Below are 18,307 nucleotides of genomic sequence, written 5' to 3'. Positions count from 1 at the left end.
AACACAGCTCTCCTCTTATTATAGTACTGGAAAAACCCTTTAAAGGATATAAGAAATTGTGATCCAAACTACAACTCTAGTACTATGGACCAGGGATCGTTTGCACTGTGAATAAAACCTGGACTGTAAGTACACAGCCTAATTAGATATATATCTATATATTAATTTATATAATTTTTTTTCATATGTAGATAGTCACAAGGCAACAGCCATCAACTTACCCTCAATGTGGCAATGGAATCGAGCAGAACTTCCTACAACCTCTGACTGGTCCTGCAGAAAGGAGGAGAAGATAGGCGGCCTCTGGAGCTGTTCCTGCAGGAAGCTGAACACCTTCTTACTTTCAGAGTCATCTGTAATAACACAACAGAAGCAAATAAGTGGTTGAGAAGTAAAACGAGAGGACTTCACAGACAGACAGACCCCCCCTCATAAAATTATGACTTACCGTCTGTGGTTGGGGAGGAGTTGGAATCTGACTTGTGGCTCAGCATCGCCATCCTCTTCAGAGCCAAGACGGCTTTACCAGTTTTCTGCAGAAGAGATTGCATTACTACAAAAGGTTTTTCACCATACTAAGGCTAATATTACATGAAGGTTTGGAGTGCATTTTTCAGCCATTTAGGATACCGGAAGCCAAATAAAAGCCATTTTCGTGCTATCGTGCAATTTATACAAGAGCAGGTGACCTTATGTCATTTATAGCCACTATAACCACGGCACTAGTCTTTGTAAATGCACTGCACATACAAGCAAAATGCTCGTTCATCAGCTGACTGGATCATTTGTGGTCCTGTAAATCATGTTTGCCAGCAGTCCATCTTCCCACATAAATATGGGATGGTGCTGCCAATAACATTCCTGCAGTATGGGGACAGAACGATCATTTTCTCCCCCCTATAGTTTGCCTCAGCCCATGTGAACGGCCATTAAATAGACACAGATCGATTTGTATTTAGTCAACCAGCACTCATTATGAGCAGAAATCTGCAATCTAAATGGACCTTAGCAAGAAGACATGCTGTATTATGAATCCAGCTCCGATGTACATTACAGACTAACTTCAGATTAGTAATAATTATAATTTTTATGTAGGTCTGAGCTGCGCAGAGATAGCAATACAGTTTCCTGTAAGGTTGCGGAAAATATACAGCATTAATTAGATTACATGTTCTCAGAACCCTAAGTGGTAAACTGCATGTCTCACAGAATAGTCAACTCACACATTGTAAAGCCACCCATACACTTATACAATGGTAAAAAAAAAAAATGATGGCCCGATCCGACAGCTGTATTCCCCGACTTTCCCATTCACAGGAGCATGCGCTCTGCCAAGCGCTGATGCATTCTCCATGAGAGCGCCACTGCCAGACATCTCTTAGAGAACAAAAGGATCGGCATTCCAAAATCGGACATTCCGGATCCTTATCACCCCCCACATCATCTGTCAGGGAAAGAGTTGGAGGCCCCCCATACACATTAGATGCTCCAACAAACCCATCAATATTGCCAAGTTCAGTTGACCTTAGTCTGATGTGAACAGGGTGCTAAAGCCTATGTTTCACTTGTTTTTTCTTGCCCCTGCCGCCATTCTACCCTTTGTACTACTTACCTGCCATTTTTGCCTGGCCAAAAACTTTTTCATTCTTTCCTTTGACAGAGTTTTTTTGTTGGAAATGGCTTTGTCCTTAATCCAGGGGTGATCTATGGCTTGTTCTGCTGTAAGACGAGATCTAGCAAAGAGTCGATATCAATAATGTATGATCTGTACAAGATTTTATGCAGTAAAGTCAATTACAATAGTTTCTTCACCAAGATAAGATGCTGTTACACTTGGGGCGTCTCTTATCACTACCGGACGGGGCACCATTGGTCCTGATAGCCTTGGCATAGGACCAAAGGATAGTTTCCGTTCACCCATACCTATGGAAAAACTGCTATAGTGGTGACAACTACATTCCCTAGTACATGGATTGGGCAGTGTATATTAGGCAGTATGGTATGGTTAGTTGTACACAATATAATGGTGTTACTTAGGGTATGTTCAATTCTTGTGCATAACAGACAGCACATGGACCAACTGTAGACTATGGGCATTTTCTCACATGGATATCAAGTCCGATTTACGGACCAGACTAATGCATATAAATTGTAGACAGGTCCTGTCCACTATGCAAATGAGCACGTTGGCGCCAGTCACGGCCGATATGCAGATATAATTGATCAGCAAGGTTCAGGGCTCAATGAGCTTAACCTTGGGTTCAAAAATGGATGACCAAAATTCACACTATGTATAATCTATACCCATTTCATTGCTGATGCACTGCTATGTATAGCACAATAGATTGGACAATCGCAGCTTCAAGCTCCCTGAGGGGACTATTAAATACACAAAAAAATAAAACAAAAATTCAAACCACCCTTTTTTCCCCAATTGAAAACAAGGCAAAAAAAAAATAAAATATAAAAATACACATTTGATATTGTTGTGTTCGTAATAGTCCAATCTATCAAAGACTAAAATAAATTAATCTAATAGGTAAACAACGTAACAAAAAAAAAAAAAAGTTGCCAGAATCATGGGTATTTTGGCCACCGCAACACTGCAATAAAAGGCAATCAAAAAACCATATCTACCCCAACATGATATCAGTAAAAAAGTCATATTGGAACACAAAATAAGCCCGCACACTGCCGTATAGCTAGCAAAAATGAAACCGCTATGGGTTTCGGGAACTGGAAAAAAAAAAAGAAAAAAAAAAAAAAAAAAAGAAAGAAGGAAAGATTCATACAAATCTCAATTTTATTTTTTTTCACCGATTCAGTAATAGAAAAAAAACAAACACTACGCGTTTGACATCTACATACTCTTACTGATCTGCAGAATTGCCAGGTCAGTTTTACCATATAGTGAACATGGTAATTAAAACAAGCCAAAAAACACATTGGTTTGAACAAATCTTATGTACCTTGGGGAAAAATATTTAATAAGTCCAAAACTATACCCAAGAGGACCACCGGGTTGCTCCTGCATATATTGATGTCAGCGCGTTGTTTTTAGCCTATCACAGGAAGCAAACTGCTCCATCTTTGATCTGTGTGCGCAGATGTAAGATAGAATTAAGAGCAACACAATATGAATGACCTCGGGGAGATCAAAACATCCAACACCGCGGAGACACCATCACGTGTTTCTCAACGCAGTGATCCAGAACACTGCCCCCATTCCTAGGCACTGCTCCTAATAGCCAGTTTCCTACTCCACACTGATGAGGGGCAAATACCCCGAAACAGCTGTCTGTGGATGGATACCATGTTTTGGCATAGGTGGTTTTCCTTTTTGCATGCTGCCCTTCCTGTGGTTGTTCATTCCGGGTGAAAGACCTGGCTATTTATAGCTTGCGTTGAGAAACACGTGATGGTGTCTCCGCGGCTTTTCTACGTGAGTTTTACCATATAGTGGACATGGTAATTAAAACAAGCCAAAAAACACATTGGTTTGAACAAATCTTATGTACCTTGGGGAAAAATTTTTTATAAGTCCAAAACTATACCCAAGAGGACCACCGGGTTGCTCCTGCATATATTGATGTCAGCGCGTTGTTTATTAGCCTATCACAGGAAGCAAACTGCTCCATCTTTGATCTGTGTGCGCAGATGTAAGATAGAATTAAGAGCAACACAATATTCAAATTTCCTGATGTTAAGAGGTTCAATCTTGTTTGGACCCCATGGGATACTTTTTTGCATCTTAACCAATTAACGTTTCAGGTTTTTCTTGCAGTATGTCATTTACCCTTCTTTTTTTCTCCCCTTTCTATTGTATTTGTGTCGATTTGCGGTTTCTTCTTTTTTTTTTGCCAAGTATTTTGAATGTTTAGTATTTCTGGCCCTGATACTGTAATGTTAAATTCTTTGAGGTGTGTCGCTTGTTAAATATGAAAAACTTTCAATAAAAATACAATTAAAAAAAAAAAAAAAAGCCACAAATGTAACATTTCTAAAGTCGATAGTTTCTATAATGCTGGCCTGTACTATTATGAGCTGTTGCAAGTCTCCATCTGTGCATGGATTTGCTCGGCTTCATGAAATCCATATTGACCTTACCGACTTTACTCCCACATCTCATCTTCCTAATGCAAATTGCTTACTTCATGTTCTTCTGCAGCAGCCGCCGGATGAAGTCCTTGGCAGAGTCAGATAACAGAGCGTCCGTTTCTTCATCAAATTCCCAGTTCCCGGAGGTGATGTTCCGCAGTGTCTCCATGTCATTCTCGCCTTGGAAAGGAGAATCTCCACTCAAGCTAAAAGTTAATGAAAACATTTAAATTTAGAGAACTGAGAAAAAATATATACATATTTTGATAGGCCATTTTACAACCAGCATTAACAGCAATCAAAGAAGAATGATCTACAGAAAACCATTCCGGAGAATAACTTACAGGATGTAGCAGATTACTCCGAGGCTCCACATATCAGTGGTGAATCCAACTGGTTCGAATGCAATAACTTCAGGCGCTACAAACTCGGCTGTGCCCTGCAGCACCTTCAATGGTACGCCGGGTTCTAAAAAACACAAAAATATCAGACCATCCAGGTGTAGACATTATATTTTCTTAGAGCAAATACTTTCTTCTGAGCAACTTACACTCACTATTAAGCTGTAAAAAGAGTAAACTAATAATAAAGTATTTCAATTTACTAATTAAGAGATGAGATCCAGTTATTTGCTAATCTGCCATTGTTTTGGGGGTTATTTAGAAGGCTCTCATTTTGAAGCAAAAATGACCCATCAACAGGATTCTCGAGGTCACTACAAATCCAGAGCTCCAAACATGCATTTTCTTTTTTCTTTTTTTTTTTTTACGGCTTTTGGCTGGACCTTACAGGGGTACCACCCATGGCAGCAATGGGGTCATTAAGAAGACAAGCCATTAACCCCTCTTATTATCGAGTCATGGGGAAGAAGACCAACAGGAGCACATTATGGTGCCCCCCACCAGACTGATGGCAAATGCGGCTGTTGGAAACTGACAGTAGCATTTAAGGGGTTAACCAAAGCAATTGGAGCCAAGCTTAGGAGGCACATGCCGGCTATGTAACAACTGCACCCGCAGTGTATGGACCAGGCTCAGCTCCTGTGCCTGCTCCATACACATACCTGACATAGGACGCAGCAGTCCAATCTATTTGGGGAATGGGGTTAACATTGCTGTGGATTTGAAATGCACAGAAATGTAAATTTATGCCAAATACGTCTTGGAATTGCAAAGGAAGAGTTGTGTGACAAGTTGGCAGGATTTTTGCAATTAAATGTGCAGTTGGTTATGTTCCTTTTGCTTATAGCCTTTAGTCTTTATGTCTGCAGCTTGGAAAAAAAAGAAAACCCCAAAAATTTTTATCTACAAGACCTGCATATAAAAGGAATCTGAATGGTTGTTCTGTTTGTTGAATCCTGTCATAAATTACACTCTGTGTGTATCTCCAGGCTCTTTATTCACATCATGTCTCAACCTCCATTACATGAATTCTGAGTACAACAACATCCAACAAGTTCCAAACAAAGAATATAGAACACACATAAAAGTAGTGAGACCCCTAGAGGCCACATGAACATATAACATATTGCTACATCCTTTCTCTTTTAACTAGAGGAACAATAAAAGATACTAAACTAATGTATACTATGACAAAGTTAGAAATTAACCTAGTACGTCCAGTTAGATATAATCTTTGAGGTGCGCCGGCTTTTTGCTAATTCTGCCAGCTCTGGTAATATAAGATGTGTCACTTTCTACATCTGGTGCATCTGGTAGTTCTTCTGATATTGTCTGTCTCTGGCCAGAGTCCTCACCCTGATGGTCAGCTGTCACTGTTGGTGCCTGACTTGTACTTGCTGCCTCGTTGTCTTGGGTGTCTGGATACTGTTCAAAAGGCCATGAATCATCTCTTTCTTGCGTTTTCCTCAAATATCTTCGATTCCTCCTTAGTCTTCTTCCGTCGTCTGTTAGAATTTCGTAAAACCGAGGTCCCAGTTTCTGGACAACCTTTGCCTTTTGCCAGTGTTTGTCAAATGTGGTGCTTGGCTGCAGCCGAATGTTGTCATTTCTCTGGAGCTCAGGCAGATCCTTTGCAGATTTATTGTAATAGAAAGCTTGCCTAGCTTGATTCTTCTGTAATTTAGCTTCGATGTTTCCCAGCAGCTTTGGCTCTAACAGATGACACGCAGTTGGTACTAGTGTCTTTGTACGCCTACTCATGAGCCTCTGTGCCGGACTGCTGTCTAGGCCTTGGGTGGGTGTGTTTCTATGATCCAGTATAGACAGATATACATCAGCACCCGCCTGGTTTACTTTCTGCATGAGTCTTTTGGCCGTTTTTACTGCTGACTCTGCTTTCTCATTACTCTGAGGATATCTTGGAGAAGACGTCTGGTGTTCAAATTCCCATTTCTTACTGAAAGTTTTGAATTCTTCCGACGTAAACTGTGCCGCATTGTCAGAGAAAACGATATCTGGAATGCCATACCTGGCAAAATGGGCCTTGAGTTTTTTAATCACTGTTCTCGCTCTTGTGTCCTGCACCAAATCAACCTCCCAGAAGTTAGAGAAATAGTCCACTGTAATCAGGTATTCTTTGTCATTCCATGTGAACAAGTCTGTTCCTATTTTTGACCAAGGCCTATGTGGAATTTCATGAGGTTGCAATGTCTCCTTTGGTTGCTTATCATTGCAGGATGCACATATTTCACATTGTGCTATGTAATTTTTTATGTGGTCATTCATTCCTGGCCAATAAACTGATTCTCGTGCACGACGTAGGCATCCTTCCATGCCTAAGTGAGAAGAGTGCAATGTCTTCAATATGCCTCTTCTGAGAACTTCAGGTATAACAGCCCTGTCTCCTTTAAAGATGATTCCTTGCTGCACTGACAATTCATCTCTTATGTGGAAGAATGTTGAGACTTCCCTCGGAGCATGCTGCTTGTATTTTGGCCAGCCCTGCAAGATGACAGTCTTTAAACTCTGGAGACTTTTATCCTTCTCTGTAAAAGTCTGGATTTGCTTGACCTTTTCTTTTGACACTGCAAGGTAGTTACACATATTGATGGTTTCAATGTCTTCCTCCTCATCATTTGTGATAGGAAGGTAAGCTCTGCTTAGCGTATCTGCAATCAGTAAGTCTCTTCCTGGACAGTACCCGATGTCAACATCATATTTCTGAAGTCGCAACAGCATGCGCTGTAGTCTCTTTGGGGCATTTAGTAATGGTTTCTTTGTAATGCTCTCCAATGGTTTGTGATCCGACTGCACTGTTAGGGTATGTTCACACGTTCAGGATTTCCATCCTTTTTTTTTCAGGACAGTTTTTTTAAAAAACTGCAGCTCTTGGCAGAAAACGCAGGTCCTTTTTTTGTCCTTTTTTGATGCGTTTTTGATGCGTTTTTTGATGCTTTTTTTATCCTTTTTTTACTGTGTGTTTCCTAGGAAGCTTTTTAGGGCTAAAATGGCTGAAAATACCCTAACCCTACCCCTAACCCTACCCCTACCCCTAACCCTACCCCTAACCCTACCCCTACCCCTAACCCTACCCCTAACCCTAACCCTAACCCTACCCCTAACCCTATTCTAACCTTAGTGAAAAAAAAAAAAAAAAAAAATTCTTAATTTTTTTATTGTCCCTACCAATGGGGGTGACAAAGTGGGGGGGGTGTCATTTACTATTTTTTTATTTTGATCACTGAGATAGGTTATATCTCAGTGATCAAAATGCACTTTGGAGCGAATCTGCCGGCCGGCAGATTCGGCGGGCGCACTGCGCATGCGCCCGCCATTTTGCAAGATGGCGGCGCCCAGGGAGAAGACGGCCGGACGGACACCGGGACGCCGGGTAAGTATAAGGGGGGGAGATTAGGGCACGGGGGGGGCATCGGAGCACTGGGGGGGGCATCGGAGCACGGGGGGGGGCATCGGAGCACGGGGGGCGGGATCGGAGCACGGGGGGGCAGCCACACTCCGCCCACGCACTTCCGCCCGCTCCCCCGCACTTCCTGCTGCAGCGGTTCTGCACATCAAATCGCAGTAAAACCCGCAGATATATTTTTGATCTGCGGGTTTTACTGCGATTTTGACCTCACAATGGAGGTCTATGGGTGCAGAACCGCTGCGGTTCAGGAAGAAGAATTGACATGCTCCTTCTTTTTTCCGGGAGCTATTCAGCGCGGCTTTTTTTTTACAATTTCCGGACCATGTGCACAGTGTGTCCTGTTTTCCATAGGGTACAGTGTACTGTACCCTGCATGGAAAACAGCTGCGGAACCGCAGCGGCAAAACCGCCGCGGTTCCGCGGTAAAAAACGCACTGTGTGAACATGGCCTTACCCGTCGACCGTAGGTGTACTGGTGAAACTTCTCCATCCCAAATACCACAGCCAGTAGTTCCTTCTCAATCTGCGCATATCCCTGCTCTGTTGTTGTAAGGGCTCTGCTTGCAAATGTAATTGGCTGTTTGTTCTGCATTAATGTGGCTCCAAGGCCTTTTTCCGAAGCATCACATTGTACCACCACTTCTCGATCTGGATCGAAATACTTTAGGGTTGCTGTATCTGCAATGGCATTCTTTACTGCTCGGAAAGCAGTCTCCTGGCTTTCTGTCCATTCCCAGCGCACATCTTTGTGGGTTAGCTGTCTCAGTGGCTCTCACATGTCTGACAGATGTCTGCAAAATTTTGAGAGATAATTCACCATGCCCAAAAATCGTTGTACTCCAGAAACATCAGTAGGGGTAGGCAAATCTTGTATTGCTCTCACCTTTTCAGGATCCACTTTGACCCCAGTTGAAGTCAGTCGATGACCAATATAGGCCACTTCTGTCATTTTCAATTTGAATTTGTCCAAATTCAGCTTTATGTTTTTTTCTCTGCATCTGTCCAAAAATTGTATCATCTTCTGATCGTGATCCTTGATTGCAGATTCCATGTTTTCACCTTCTCCCACTACTAGGATATCATCCGCTATTGTCTTCACTCCAGTTAGTCCTTCCAAAGCCTGCATCAATTTCTGCTGGAATATCTCTGGAGCAGGTTTTAGTCCCATGGGCATTTTCAGCCATTTAAAGCGTCCAAATGGTGAAGAAAATGTTGTCAATAAACTTGAATCTTCAGTCAGGGCCACATGCCAGAATCCATTTTTTACATCACATACAGAAAATATTTTAGCCTTTGATAAATCTGGTAGAACATCATCTAATGTTGGCATTGGGTAATGATTTCGTTTCAGCGCCTTGTTGAGTGGCTTAGGATCAATACATATTCTTAACTTGCCCGATGGTTTCTGCACTATGACCAAACTGCTGATCCAATCTGTGCTCTTATGGATTGGTGCTATCATGCCTCTTCTCTGTAGATCTTGCAGTTCTACTTTCAGCGGTTGCATTAACGCTACAGGCACTCTTCTTGTAGGTAATCTGGTGGGCTGTACTGTGTTGTCAATTTCTAGCCTATATTTACCTTCAAAGCATCCATCACCTTCAAATACATCAGCATACTCTGCTTTTATTTTCTGCATGTCCAAGTTGTGCTCTGCATTTAGTTTTGGATTTTGTATATCCTGGGCAACTTCAACAGACATAATGTTCTGAGACTGTACTTTTATTAAGTCCATTGCCTGAACTGCTTTTACTCCCAGTAATGGTACATGGTTACCACCCCGTAACACGGTAAATTCAACTCTATAACTCTTTCTGTTACATGGGTTTCGTATTTTTAGCTTACATGTCCCCATTGGTTTCAGAACACTTTTGTTGTACATCACCAGTACCTTGTCAGTTGGCTCAATAGAAACCTGTTTGTTTAGCAGATCAAATGAAATTACATTGCAGCTTGCTCCACAATCCAGCTGAAATCTAATGGGCTTCTCATCCAACAAGAATGTTGCATAAAGCTGCTTGGCATCCTTCACTACTGACTGCCCGACTACATTGACTTTCTCTGTTGTAGACTGCATTTGTAGCCATGTAATGTCCTCTGCACTGTCAGTGTCTGGTGTCACAGTGTGGAGCTGTCTGTACTGTTTGCCTCTTCCTTGCCTGCAGACAGCAGAGGAATGATTCTTCTTGCCACATGACCTGCAGGTTTCCCCATATGCTGGACACTTGGTTTTGTCTCTCTCATGTCTTTTCCCACAATACTTGCAGTGGACAGTGTTTATAGGGTAGTCTGGTCCTGTCTTTCCTTTCCTAGATACTGCATGTACCCTGTCATCATCATTCTCACTGGTGCCTGCCATCATCTTCAGGCTGTGCTTTGTGAGCTCAGCAGCCCTGCAGATTTGCATACATTTCTCTAAAGTCATGCCTTCCTCTCTCAGTAATCTTTCTTTGAGATGACTGTCCTTTATGCCACACACCATTCTGTCCTTGATTAGACTGTCCCTGATCTCTCCAAAGCCACATGTTTCTGCAAGTCTCCTCAGCTCTGTCAGATATCTGTCCACATTTTCACCATCCTCCTGATGTCTTGTGAAAAACTTATATCTTTCCACTGTCTCATTCTTCTTTGGGTCACAGTGTTTATCAAATGCCTGCACAATGTCTGCTAGGAGGAGGTTGTCTGTGTCTGGGAGCAAGGTGTGGGCTAATTCTCTGCCATTTTCCCCAATTAGGTAATAAAACAGCTTTACTTTCCGTTTGTCATCCGTGGGGCCCACAGTCAGATCCACATACAGTGTAAACTCTTCCTTCCAATGTCTCCAGGTCTGGGACAGATTACATGAAGTGACATCCAGTCTCTGAGGGGGCTTCAGACCAGTCTCCATTTTTCTGTACTGTCAGGGAATCTGTACTTACAGTTGCAGTGATCTGTGCAGTTCCAGCCTCATATAAGCTCTAAGAATTTGCAGGTTCTGTGCCCGGCTGCCACCATGTTCTGTTTGTTGAATCCTGTCATAAATCACACTCTGTGTGTATCTCCAGGCTCTTTATTCACATCATGTCTCAACCTCCATTACATGAATTCCCAGTACAACAACATCCAACAAGTTCCAAACAAAGAATATAGAACACACATAAAAGTAGTGAGACCCCTAGAGGCCACATGAACATATAACATATTGCTACAATGGTAAGTAAGCTTGAGTAAATCTAGGTACACGTTTACTTGTCCTAGCGATCCTGGGAACCGACCATTACTGTCTCTTATATTGCAAATAGCTTCTTCAGAAGGAAGAGGATTGGATCTCTGGTGCCATCTATCAGGTGTAACGATCCTAAACATGAATATCGATCGTCTAACGAGTCTTGCCACATGACTTGGGATAGGAAGCCAAAACCAGAAACTCCATTTGCAGACACGCATTTTGGAGCATTGAACCTCCTCCGTGCAAAGCAGGAGATCTGATTTGGCTGTATGAGGCCTCTGACTGGTACGCTGAGGGGGGAAGTTTCTCCTTGTGGAGAGTGACATGCCAGTGTAAGGAGTCTTAGGCATTACAATGCTGCTTTGGGAAATAAATATGCAAAGCTTCATACTATAACTCAGCATTTTTTGGCCATTTATTATATTTGTCAGTTATACATGATCCGAAACAGCTTACGAGTGACTTCCTCAATGGCTATGAATGTATCTGCACTGGCAGGCATAGCAGAAGTACACAGTTCTTATCTTATCTTACAGATACTGAGCATTTTGCAGTCACTTTTCTACTGAACCTATGTGCCATATTGATGGCTCACCTAGGACTGAAATCTCTCACCTAGCTTCCTGGCCAGGCCAAAGTCAATGATTTTGACTTGGGCGTTAACTTTGCTGACGCATACAATGTTTTCTGGTTTGAGGTCCAGATGGACGATGCTCTGCTGGTGCATATAGCCCACCCCACCGATAATCTGTGACATATATTCAATACTTGTTATCTCCGTGTGCTCAAAATCATCCGCTACAATCCTCTCAAACAGCTCGCCACCTGCGATACTGAGACAGAGATAAGACAGTTAAAACAAGAATAGACATCAATGAAAGGAAGGAGCGATGTGACCGAACGTACTACTCGAGCACCAGGATCACCCAGCCAGGTTCCTGGAAAGCCGCCACGCAGTGCACCAGACGAGGGTGGTGGAGCTTATTCATTAATTCAACCTCTGCTCGAGCATTTGCTATATCTTTTTGCATCCGTGCCTTAGAGAACTTCCCAGCCCGGATTTTGCCACTAGCCTTTTCTTGCAGCTTGTAGACTTGGCCAAATTTTCCCCTAAAATAAAACACATAAGTCACAATTGAGTATAGTGCAATCACGTTTTGCCGCTCAGTTACCTGTAATTAGAAAGAGTTTCTACTCAAACTATGGCTACTAGATTTCACAAGATGCCTATAGGTTCACTTGGTTAGGATTGTGACTGGAATTACAATGATAATCCATAAGGACTTCAAAGAAGTGCTCTTCCGGTCTTCACTTACATTCCTAGCTTTTCCAGTCTAATATAAAGATCATCCACCCGGTCAATGGTGTTTATTGAGACTATTGTGTATTCAGTGGGCTCCTCACACTCATGATCCCCATCTGTGAAGAAATGGAGATCAATACCAGAATGAGTTTATAAGAGGCAGATAGATTACAGAAATGTCCTTGATTAGCCTATATATCTGGGTGAGGTTCTCAAATCCATGCACGTGCTACATAAAAAAAAAAAAAAAAAAAAGACTGAAAAGCCACTATGGCGTAAATTGTAGATATTTTATTGGGATCCATGAGCTTTAAAAACTCCAAATACCACAGATGTCTTTTTGTTCCTTGCTTACTGGCTAAAAGGGACCTTTGCCCCATTCAAGCTCCAGGCCGCAGCTGTGAGCTGCAATAACAGACAAAAAAGCCTATTGCCAAAAGGGAGCACTGTTTATTAAGGAAGCAGTCCTTTTTTCTAATTTTATACACCAAAGAAATTGAAAGAACAAATTGGCTTCTGTCCAGAAACCACCGGAGACTAGACGGAGGTGGACATGACTTGGGGATGGGTGGACTGAGAACTCCTGCAGCTTTTGTTTGTATTGCAGTGTAGATTTTAAACAAGAGTGATGTTGCTTTAAGAGGAAGGAGTTTAGATGTTTGTGCCTGGTGTATTACTGTGAGGAGGGTGGGGCTTATATAGGGGAGGCAACTCTGGCTCTCCCTCTTTCTCTCACACGATGGACAGGAGGAAACATGTCTGCAGTCTCAGGGAGTATAATACTGGGGTTATCACCTCACATTATAGCTGATAGGAGCACATTCACTTCACACATCATATATTAGTGTAGTATCAGCTCCTACATCATATATGGGATCAATTTTTCCTCAGAAATTCATGTAGCCGCCATGTTCCCTCATGTGTACCTCCCTGCAGACATGGCTGATATACTACTCCACATTCATCATGTATTAGTGTAGTCTCAGCTCTTACATCTTATTTGGGATTAATATTACCTCAGAGATTCATGTAGCTGCCATGTTCCCTCATGGGTCTGTTACAAGTTGCCTCACACACTGCAGAGACAGCTCCTGTGTGACCTCCTTACAGACATGGCTGTTGTGTCTTATTTCTGCTGTATTGTGCAGAGTCTTCATGAGTTTTGTGTATCTGTGTGATGGGTCAGAGCATTGACACATACAGTGTCTGCTATTGGTAGCATGGAGCTGGGCAGTTGCAGGGACTAGTCACTGGTGAGAGGGAGCAGTAAAGGGATGGTATATATATATATATATATATATATACCTTATATATATATATGAGGGTAAGAGGCTGCACTTCTTTTCTGTGCATTGCATGCTGCTGTCTGCTGATTCCCCCCTTCCCATTTATGGAGTCTGGTGACCTGCATGTGACCTCATCTCTGCTACAGTACAGTCTGATGATGCTGGGTGATAACCAGGTTACTCTCACTATCTATATGTGATATATGAGAAAAGGCTCCATCTCTGCGCAGCATGCTTATCATGTATACAGACTTTGAGTACATGTTAGATCCTGGGTCTCCAGGTTATTTTCCTTGCTGCACATATAATCTGTACATGACTTCCAAATCCGTGCTTTATTTCTGGAGATAAGGCAGCCTTTAGTCCTATTATGTTGCATGCTGTCCTGCCTGATATATCCACCCCTTTTTCTGTATATACTTATGGCTGCAGGCAGCTTATCACAAGCCTGAAGCCTGAGTGGATTACCTGGAGCCTTACTATATATATTTTATCAGGTGTCAATAATTATTCGGGGAGTAATTCAGCACATGGTGGGGTGGTGAGTGGGCACTAATAACTCAGCACATGGCGGGGGCAGTGAGTGGGCACTAATAACTCAGCACATGGCGGGCAGTGAGTGGGCACTCCTAGTGTGATGCTGCACCTTGCTCTGGAGAACACATCATGGGCCCAGTTTTCAGCCCTGTCTCTCGTCTATTGTATGTAGGTAGTGTGACTGACTGGGGACACAGACCTTGCCATTTTCTGCACATACACTTATGGCTGCAGGCAGCTTATACTAGATCTACATATTATATTTTCTTATGATGTATGTGCAGCTGGTGGTTAGAGAGCCTGTCTGTAACTGCTGTAGAGGAGCAGGCGGCTTCTTTATTGTTACAGCATATAACAGCATTGCCCATCATCGAATGTATCTGACCTTATGATGGGACATTTTCCAGGATCAACCTGTAATATACCTTGGTTGTAAACTTACATGGTGTTTTCATCTTCACTTATCCCACATCTTGTGCAGTTAGGGGGGGGGGAGGGGTCCTTGAAGTTGGTTATAAATTGGTCTGGGGGATCCATTGGGATATGGATTCCTCTTTTTGGAATTTAATTTGGTTCTTGATCTGGTGAATGGTAGAGGGGATTTTCAGCAAGGGTTTGTTGAATCCTCAGGAAGTTCAAGTGAACATTGGAACCCTGTGGTTATGGTGCTCCCGAGCTAGTGGGGTAACGGCTGGGAGTAATTGTTGGTACATTTTATGTTCACTTTTTGTTTGGTAATCACCAGATCTTATGAGCTTCAAGGACTCCTCCCAGCATGTTAATGTTCTTTATGCTTTGATGTTTTATTGTATGCTGTTTTTAATTCTTATATTGTCCCCTTCATATATTTGCAGGAATGGTGTATATCCACTGAGTGCTAAATTTTATATTACCTAAGATGGTGGATAGCACAGACTAAGTGGATTACCTGGAGCCGGGCAGTTGGGGGGTTCCTTGAAGTTCGTTACAAATTGGTCTGGGGGATCCATTGGGATATGGATTCTTCCTTTTGGTATTAAATATGGTTCTGATCTGGTGAAATGTGGAGGGGAGTTTCGGCAAAGGTTTGTCGGATCCTCAGGAAGTTCAAGTGAACATTGGAACCCTGTGGTTATGGTGCTCCCGAGCCAGTGGGGTAACGGCTGGGAGTAATTTTTGGTACATTTTATGTTCACTTTATGCTTGGTAATCTCCAGATCTTATGAGCTTCAAGGACTCCTCCCAGCTAGCTAAGGTTATTTATGCTTTGTTGGGTTATTGTATGTTTGTATTAATAAAGGTGTGTATTTAAAAAAAAAAAAAAAAGCACTTATTTGTTTCTTTTTTAGTGGGTCCTTGAAGCTAATTATAATTTGGTCAGTAGGGGTAACCATCTCAGGTATGGACCCTCTGTTTAGGGGGGGGGGTGTTCATCATAGTATCACCCCTTGTGTGGAGGAGTAAACATCTCGGGTGTGGCCCCTGGATGGAGGGGTGTACATCATAGTATGACCCCGTGGAATGGAGATGTAACCATCTTTGGTATGGCCCCCTGGTGTGGAGGAGTGACCATCATGGTATGGCCCCCTGGTCTCCAGAAGCATTTATATCTTACAAGACCCTGTTAGGGTAAAGTCCCTGTGGTCATGGCAATCATATTCTACATGCATACAAATTGGGTTATATGCCTGGGGTGTTGGACGAGGTCCTGAATAGTACCTGGACAGGTCATATGCCTGGGGTGTTGGACTATGTTCTGAATAGCACCTGGACAGGTTATATGCCTGGGGTATTGGACTGACGTCCTGAATAGCACCTGGACAGGTCATATGCCTGGGATGTTGGACTGATGTCCTGAATAGCACCTGGACAGGTTATATGCCTGGGGTGTTGGACTGACGTCCTGAATAGCACCTGGACAGGTCATATGCCTGGTGTGTTGGACGAGGTCCTGAATAGTACCTGTGACTTGAGAATGCTGAGGCACTGATTTTGACTGTTTATATTGACCAACTCCTATTTCTTTCAAGGTTGTTGTCTGGAGAATGCAGTAATCTGGAGCATCAAACTGAAGAGCAATGTACCTAATATGGATGCCCTGGAGTCAGTGGGAGTGACTAAGAGAAAAGTAATAAAATGCATCCCGATGCCCTTTAGCCAGTGGGAGCGGCTAGGGGTGAAGACATCAAGTGCATTGACACGAAGGGCAATGTGCCTATTCCCAATGCCTTTGTCCCAGTTGGAGAAGGTTAATGGTATATGTTATCAAGTGCCTGTAAAGCAATTAACAATGGCGTGGCAAGGTTATTAATAATGTCTTTGTAGACTTTTCTGCAATAGGCTTATTTCATTTACCATGTCCAAATATTGCAGAAATTATTTAAATTATTTAATGATCGGTTATAATGTCGATTTTATATTGTGTATGGCTTTTAATTACTCCTTGTTTATAGTATCTTTCTCTTTATATACACTCATCACTTTTTGGGTAGTAATAGTAAGTGGGTTTAAGAATTGGTTACTGCACAGCCCAGCTACTGTATGTAATGGTGGTTTCTTGAACTGAAATCTGTGAATTAGTGAGTTATTAGAGCTGGCTACAATACATGCAGTATAATAGTTTTTGAGGCATCACAGATGTCATTATACAGGTAGTCAGACTGTGGCTACCCCTTTGTTATGGTTTAGTTTCTGCATTCCCTATTATAGGATCCACATTGCAGGGTGTTTAGCGGCTGTTATTTTGCTGTAGTTACCATATTATCGATCATAATTTGGTAGTGTTGCATTGATAAAATTAATCTGTTGCAGTCCTGGAATTTTGTTCCTTATATGCACAGTCTTTCCATAGCATGCAGATCTGGTTGATGACTTTATTAGGCATGGGTGATGGGGGTCGAGTCCATTCAAGGTGTCAAATGGCCTCGCTGGTGGCGGTTTAGGAGTCAGGTGGAAGTTGCAGACAAGTTAAGGTGGACTCATTTTAACTAATAGAGGATGTAAAACCTCATGGTGGTGAGCAGGCTCGGCTTTGGTGGCCAGCCTCAAGGACGTTGTAATGGTAACATCAATCAGGGGCGGGCACAGTGGTTAAGCACAGGGTGAGGATAATAGGGTCATTGGTGCCCTGAAAGTTTACTGGCTCTGCTTGAATGGCAAGCCAGTGCGTGCCGCCCCTTTATGGCTGTCTGTCCTGGTGCTGTATGTCAGACAGCTGGGGATATCGCAGTACTTGTGAATCCCAATGTACTAGCACTCCACCTGACTCCTACTGTGATTATTTAATCCTGTGATTTGAATAAAAGCTGTGGCCATTTTGACAACCAAAATAATGTGTTTTGTGTATTTATTTTAGTACCTAGGTTTACAGTAGTTATGGTGGTTTTAAGAAGGAGTGGGGTCCATCCCATATCCAAAAGTCAAGAAACCACCGGAGACTAGACGGAGGTGGACATGACTTGGGGATGGGTGGACTGAGAACTCCTGCAGCCTTTGTTTGTATTGCAGTGTAGATTTTAAACAAGAGTGATGTTGCTTTAAGAGGAAGGAGTTTAGATGTTTGTGCCTGGTGTATTACTGTGAGGAGGGTGGGGCTTATATAGGGGAGGCAACTCTGGCTCTCCCTCTTTCTCTCACACGATGGACAGGAGGAAACATTACCCGCCCTCCCGCCCTGTTTATAATCTCTGTCCTTACACTTTTTAATTATTGCTTGTATAATGATAAATGCTTTATTGTATTTTTGAATTTGTCATTGTATATCTTGTACCAGGTTCAATTGTATATTGGCTATAAAGAGTTATTATTTGTGGCAACCTTCTAAGCCCAAGGGAAGGGCAATCCTTCAGCCATGGTTCCCTGGAGGTTTCCTCCACAGGGGGTTTTTCCTCTCCTGAGCGCTGTAGGATGACTCTTTGTGAGTCGGGGGTTTGCCAAGTTTAGTCCCATTAATGCTTTTGCAGGGACTCCTAATTTTTAAGTTTGCAAAAATGATTTAAAGGGAACCTGTCACCCCGTTTTTTGAGATTGAGATATAAATACTGTTAAATAGGGCCTGTGCTGTGCGTT

At 42.5% G+C, this 18,307-nt stretch overlaps 1 protein-coding gene across 1 annotated transcript in view; it reads right to left on the bottom strand.

Annotated features, from left to right (window-relative positions):
- Positions 1-18,307, bottom strand: part of LOC138664568 (myosin light chain kinase, smooth muscle-like) — a 63,453-nt gene that overhangs the window by 2,402 nt on the left and 42,744 nt on the right. The window contains exons 10-17 of the mRNA XM_069751373.1: positions 12,451-12,553; positions 12,041-12,244; positions 11,750-11,967; positions 4,443-4,566; positions 4,152-4,304; positions 1,613-1,733; positions 449-533; positions 222-353 (exon numbers count right to left, since the gene is read on the bottom strand). Coding sequence (XP_069607474.1) covers positions 222-353; positions 449-533; positions 1,613-1,733; positions 4,152-4,304; positions 4,443-4,566; positions 11,750-11,967; positions 12,041-12,244; positions 12,451-12,553 — 1,140 coding nt within the window. The remainder of the gene's footprint in view (positions 1-221; positions 354-448; positions 534-1,612; positions 1,734-4,151; positions 4,305-4,442; positions 4,567-11,749; positions 11,968-12,040; positions 12,245-12,450; positions 12,554-18,307) is intronic.

Source organism: Ranitomeya imitator, chromosome 2, assembly GCF_032444005.1.
Source record: "Ranitomeya imitator isolate aRanImi1 chromosome 2, aRanImi1.pri, whole genome shotgun sequence".
Taxonomy (NCBI): Eukaryota; Metazoa; Chordata; class Amphibia; order Anura; family Dendrobatidae; genus Ranitomeya; species Ranitomeya imitator.
Note: the sequence above shows the minus strand (reverse complement) of the source record. Positions and strands in the feature narration are given on the sequence as shown.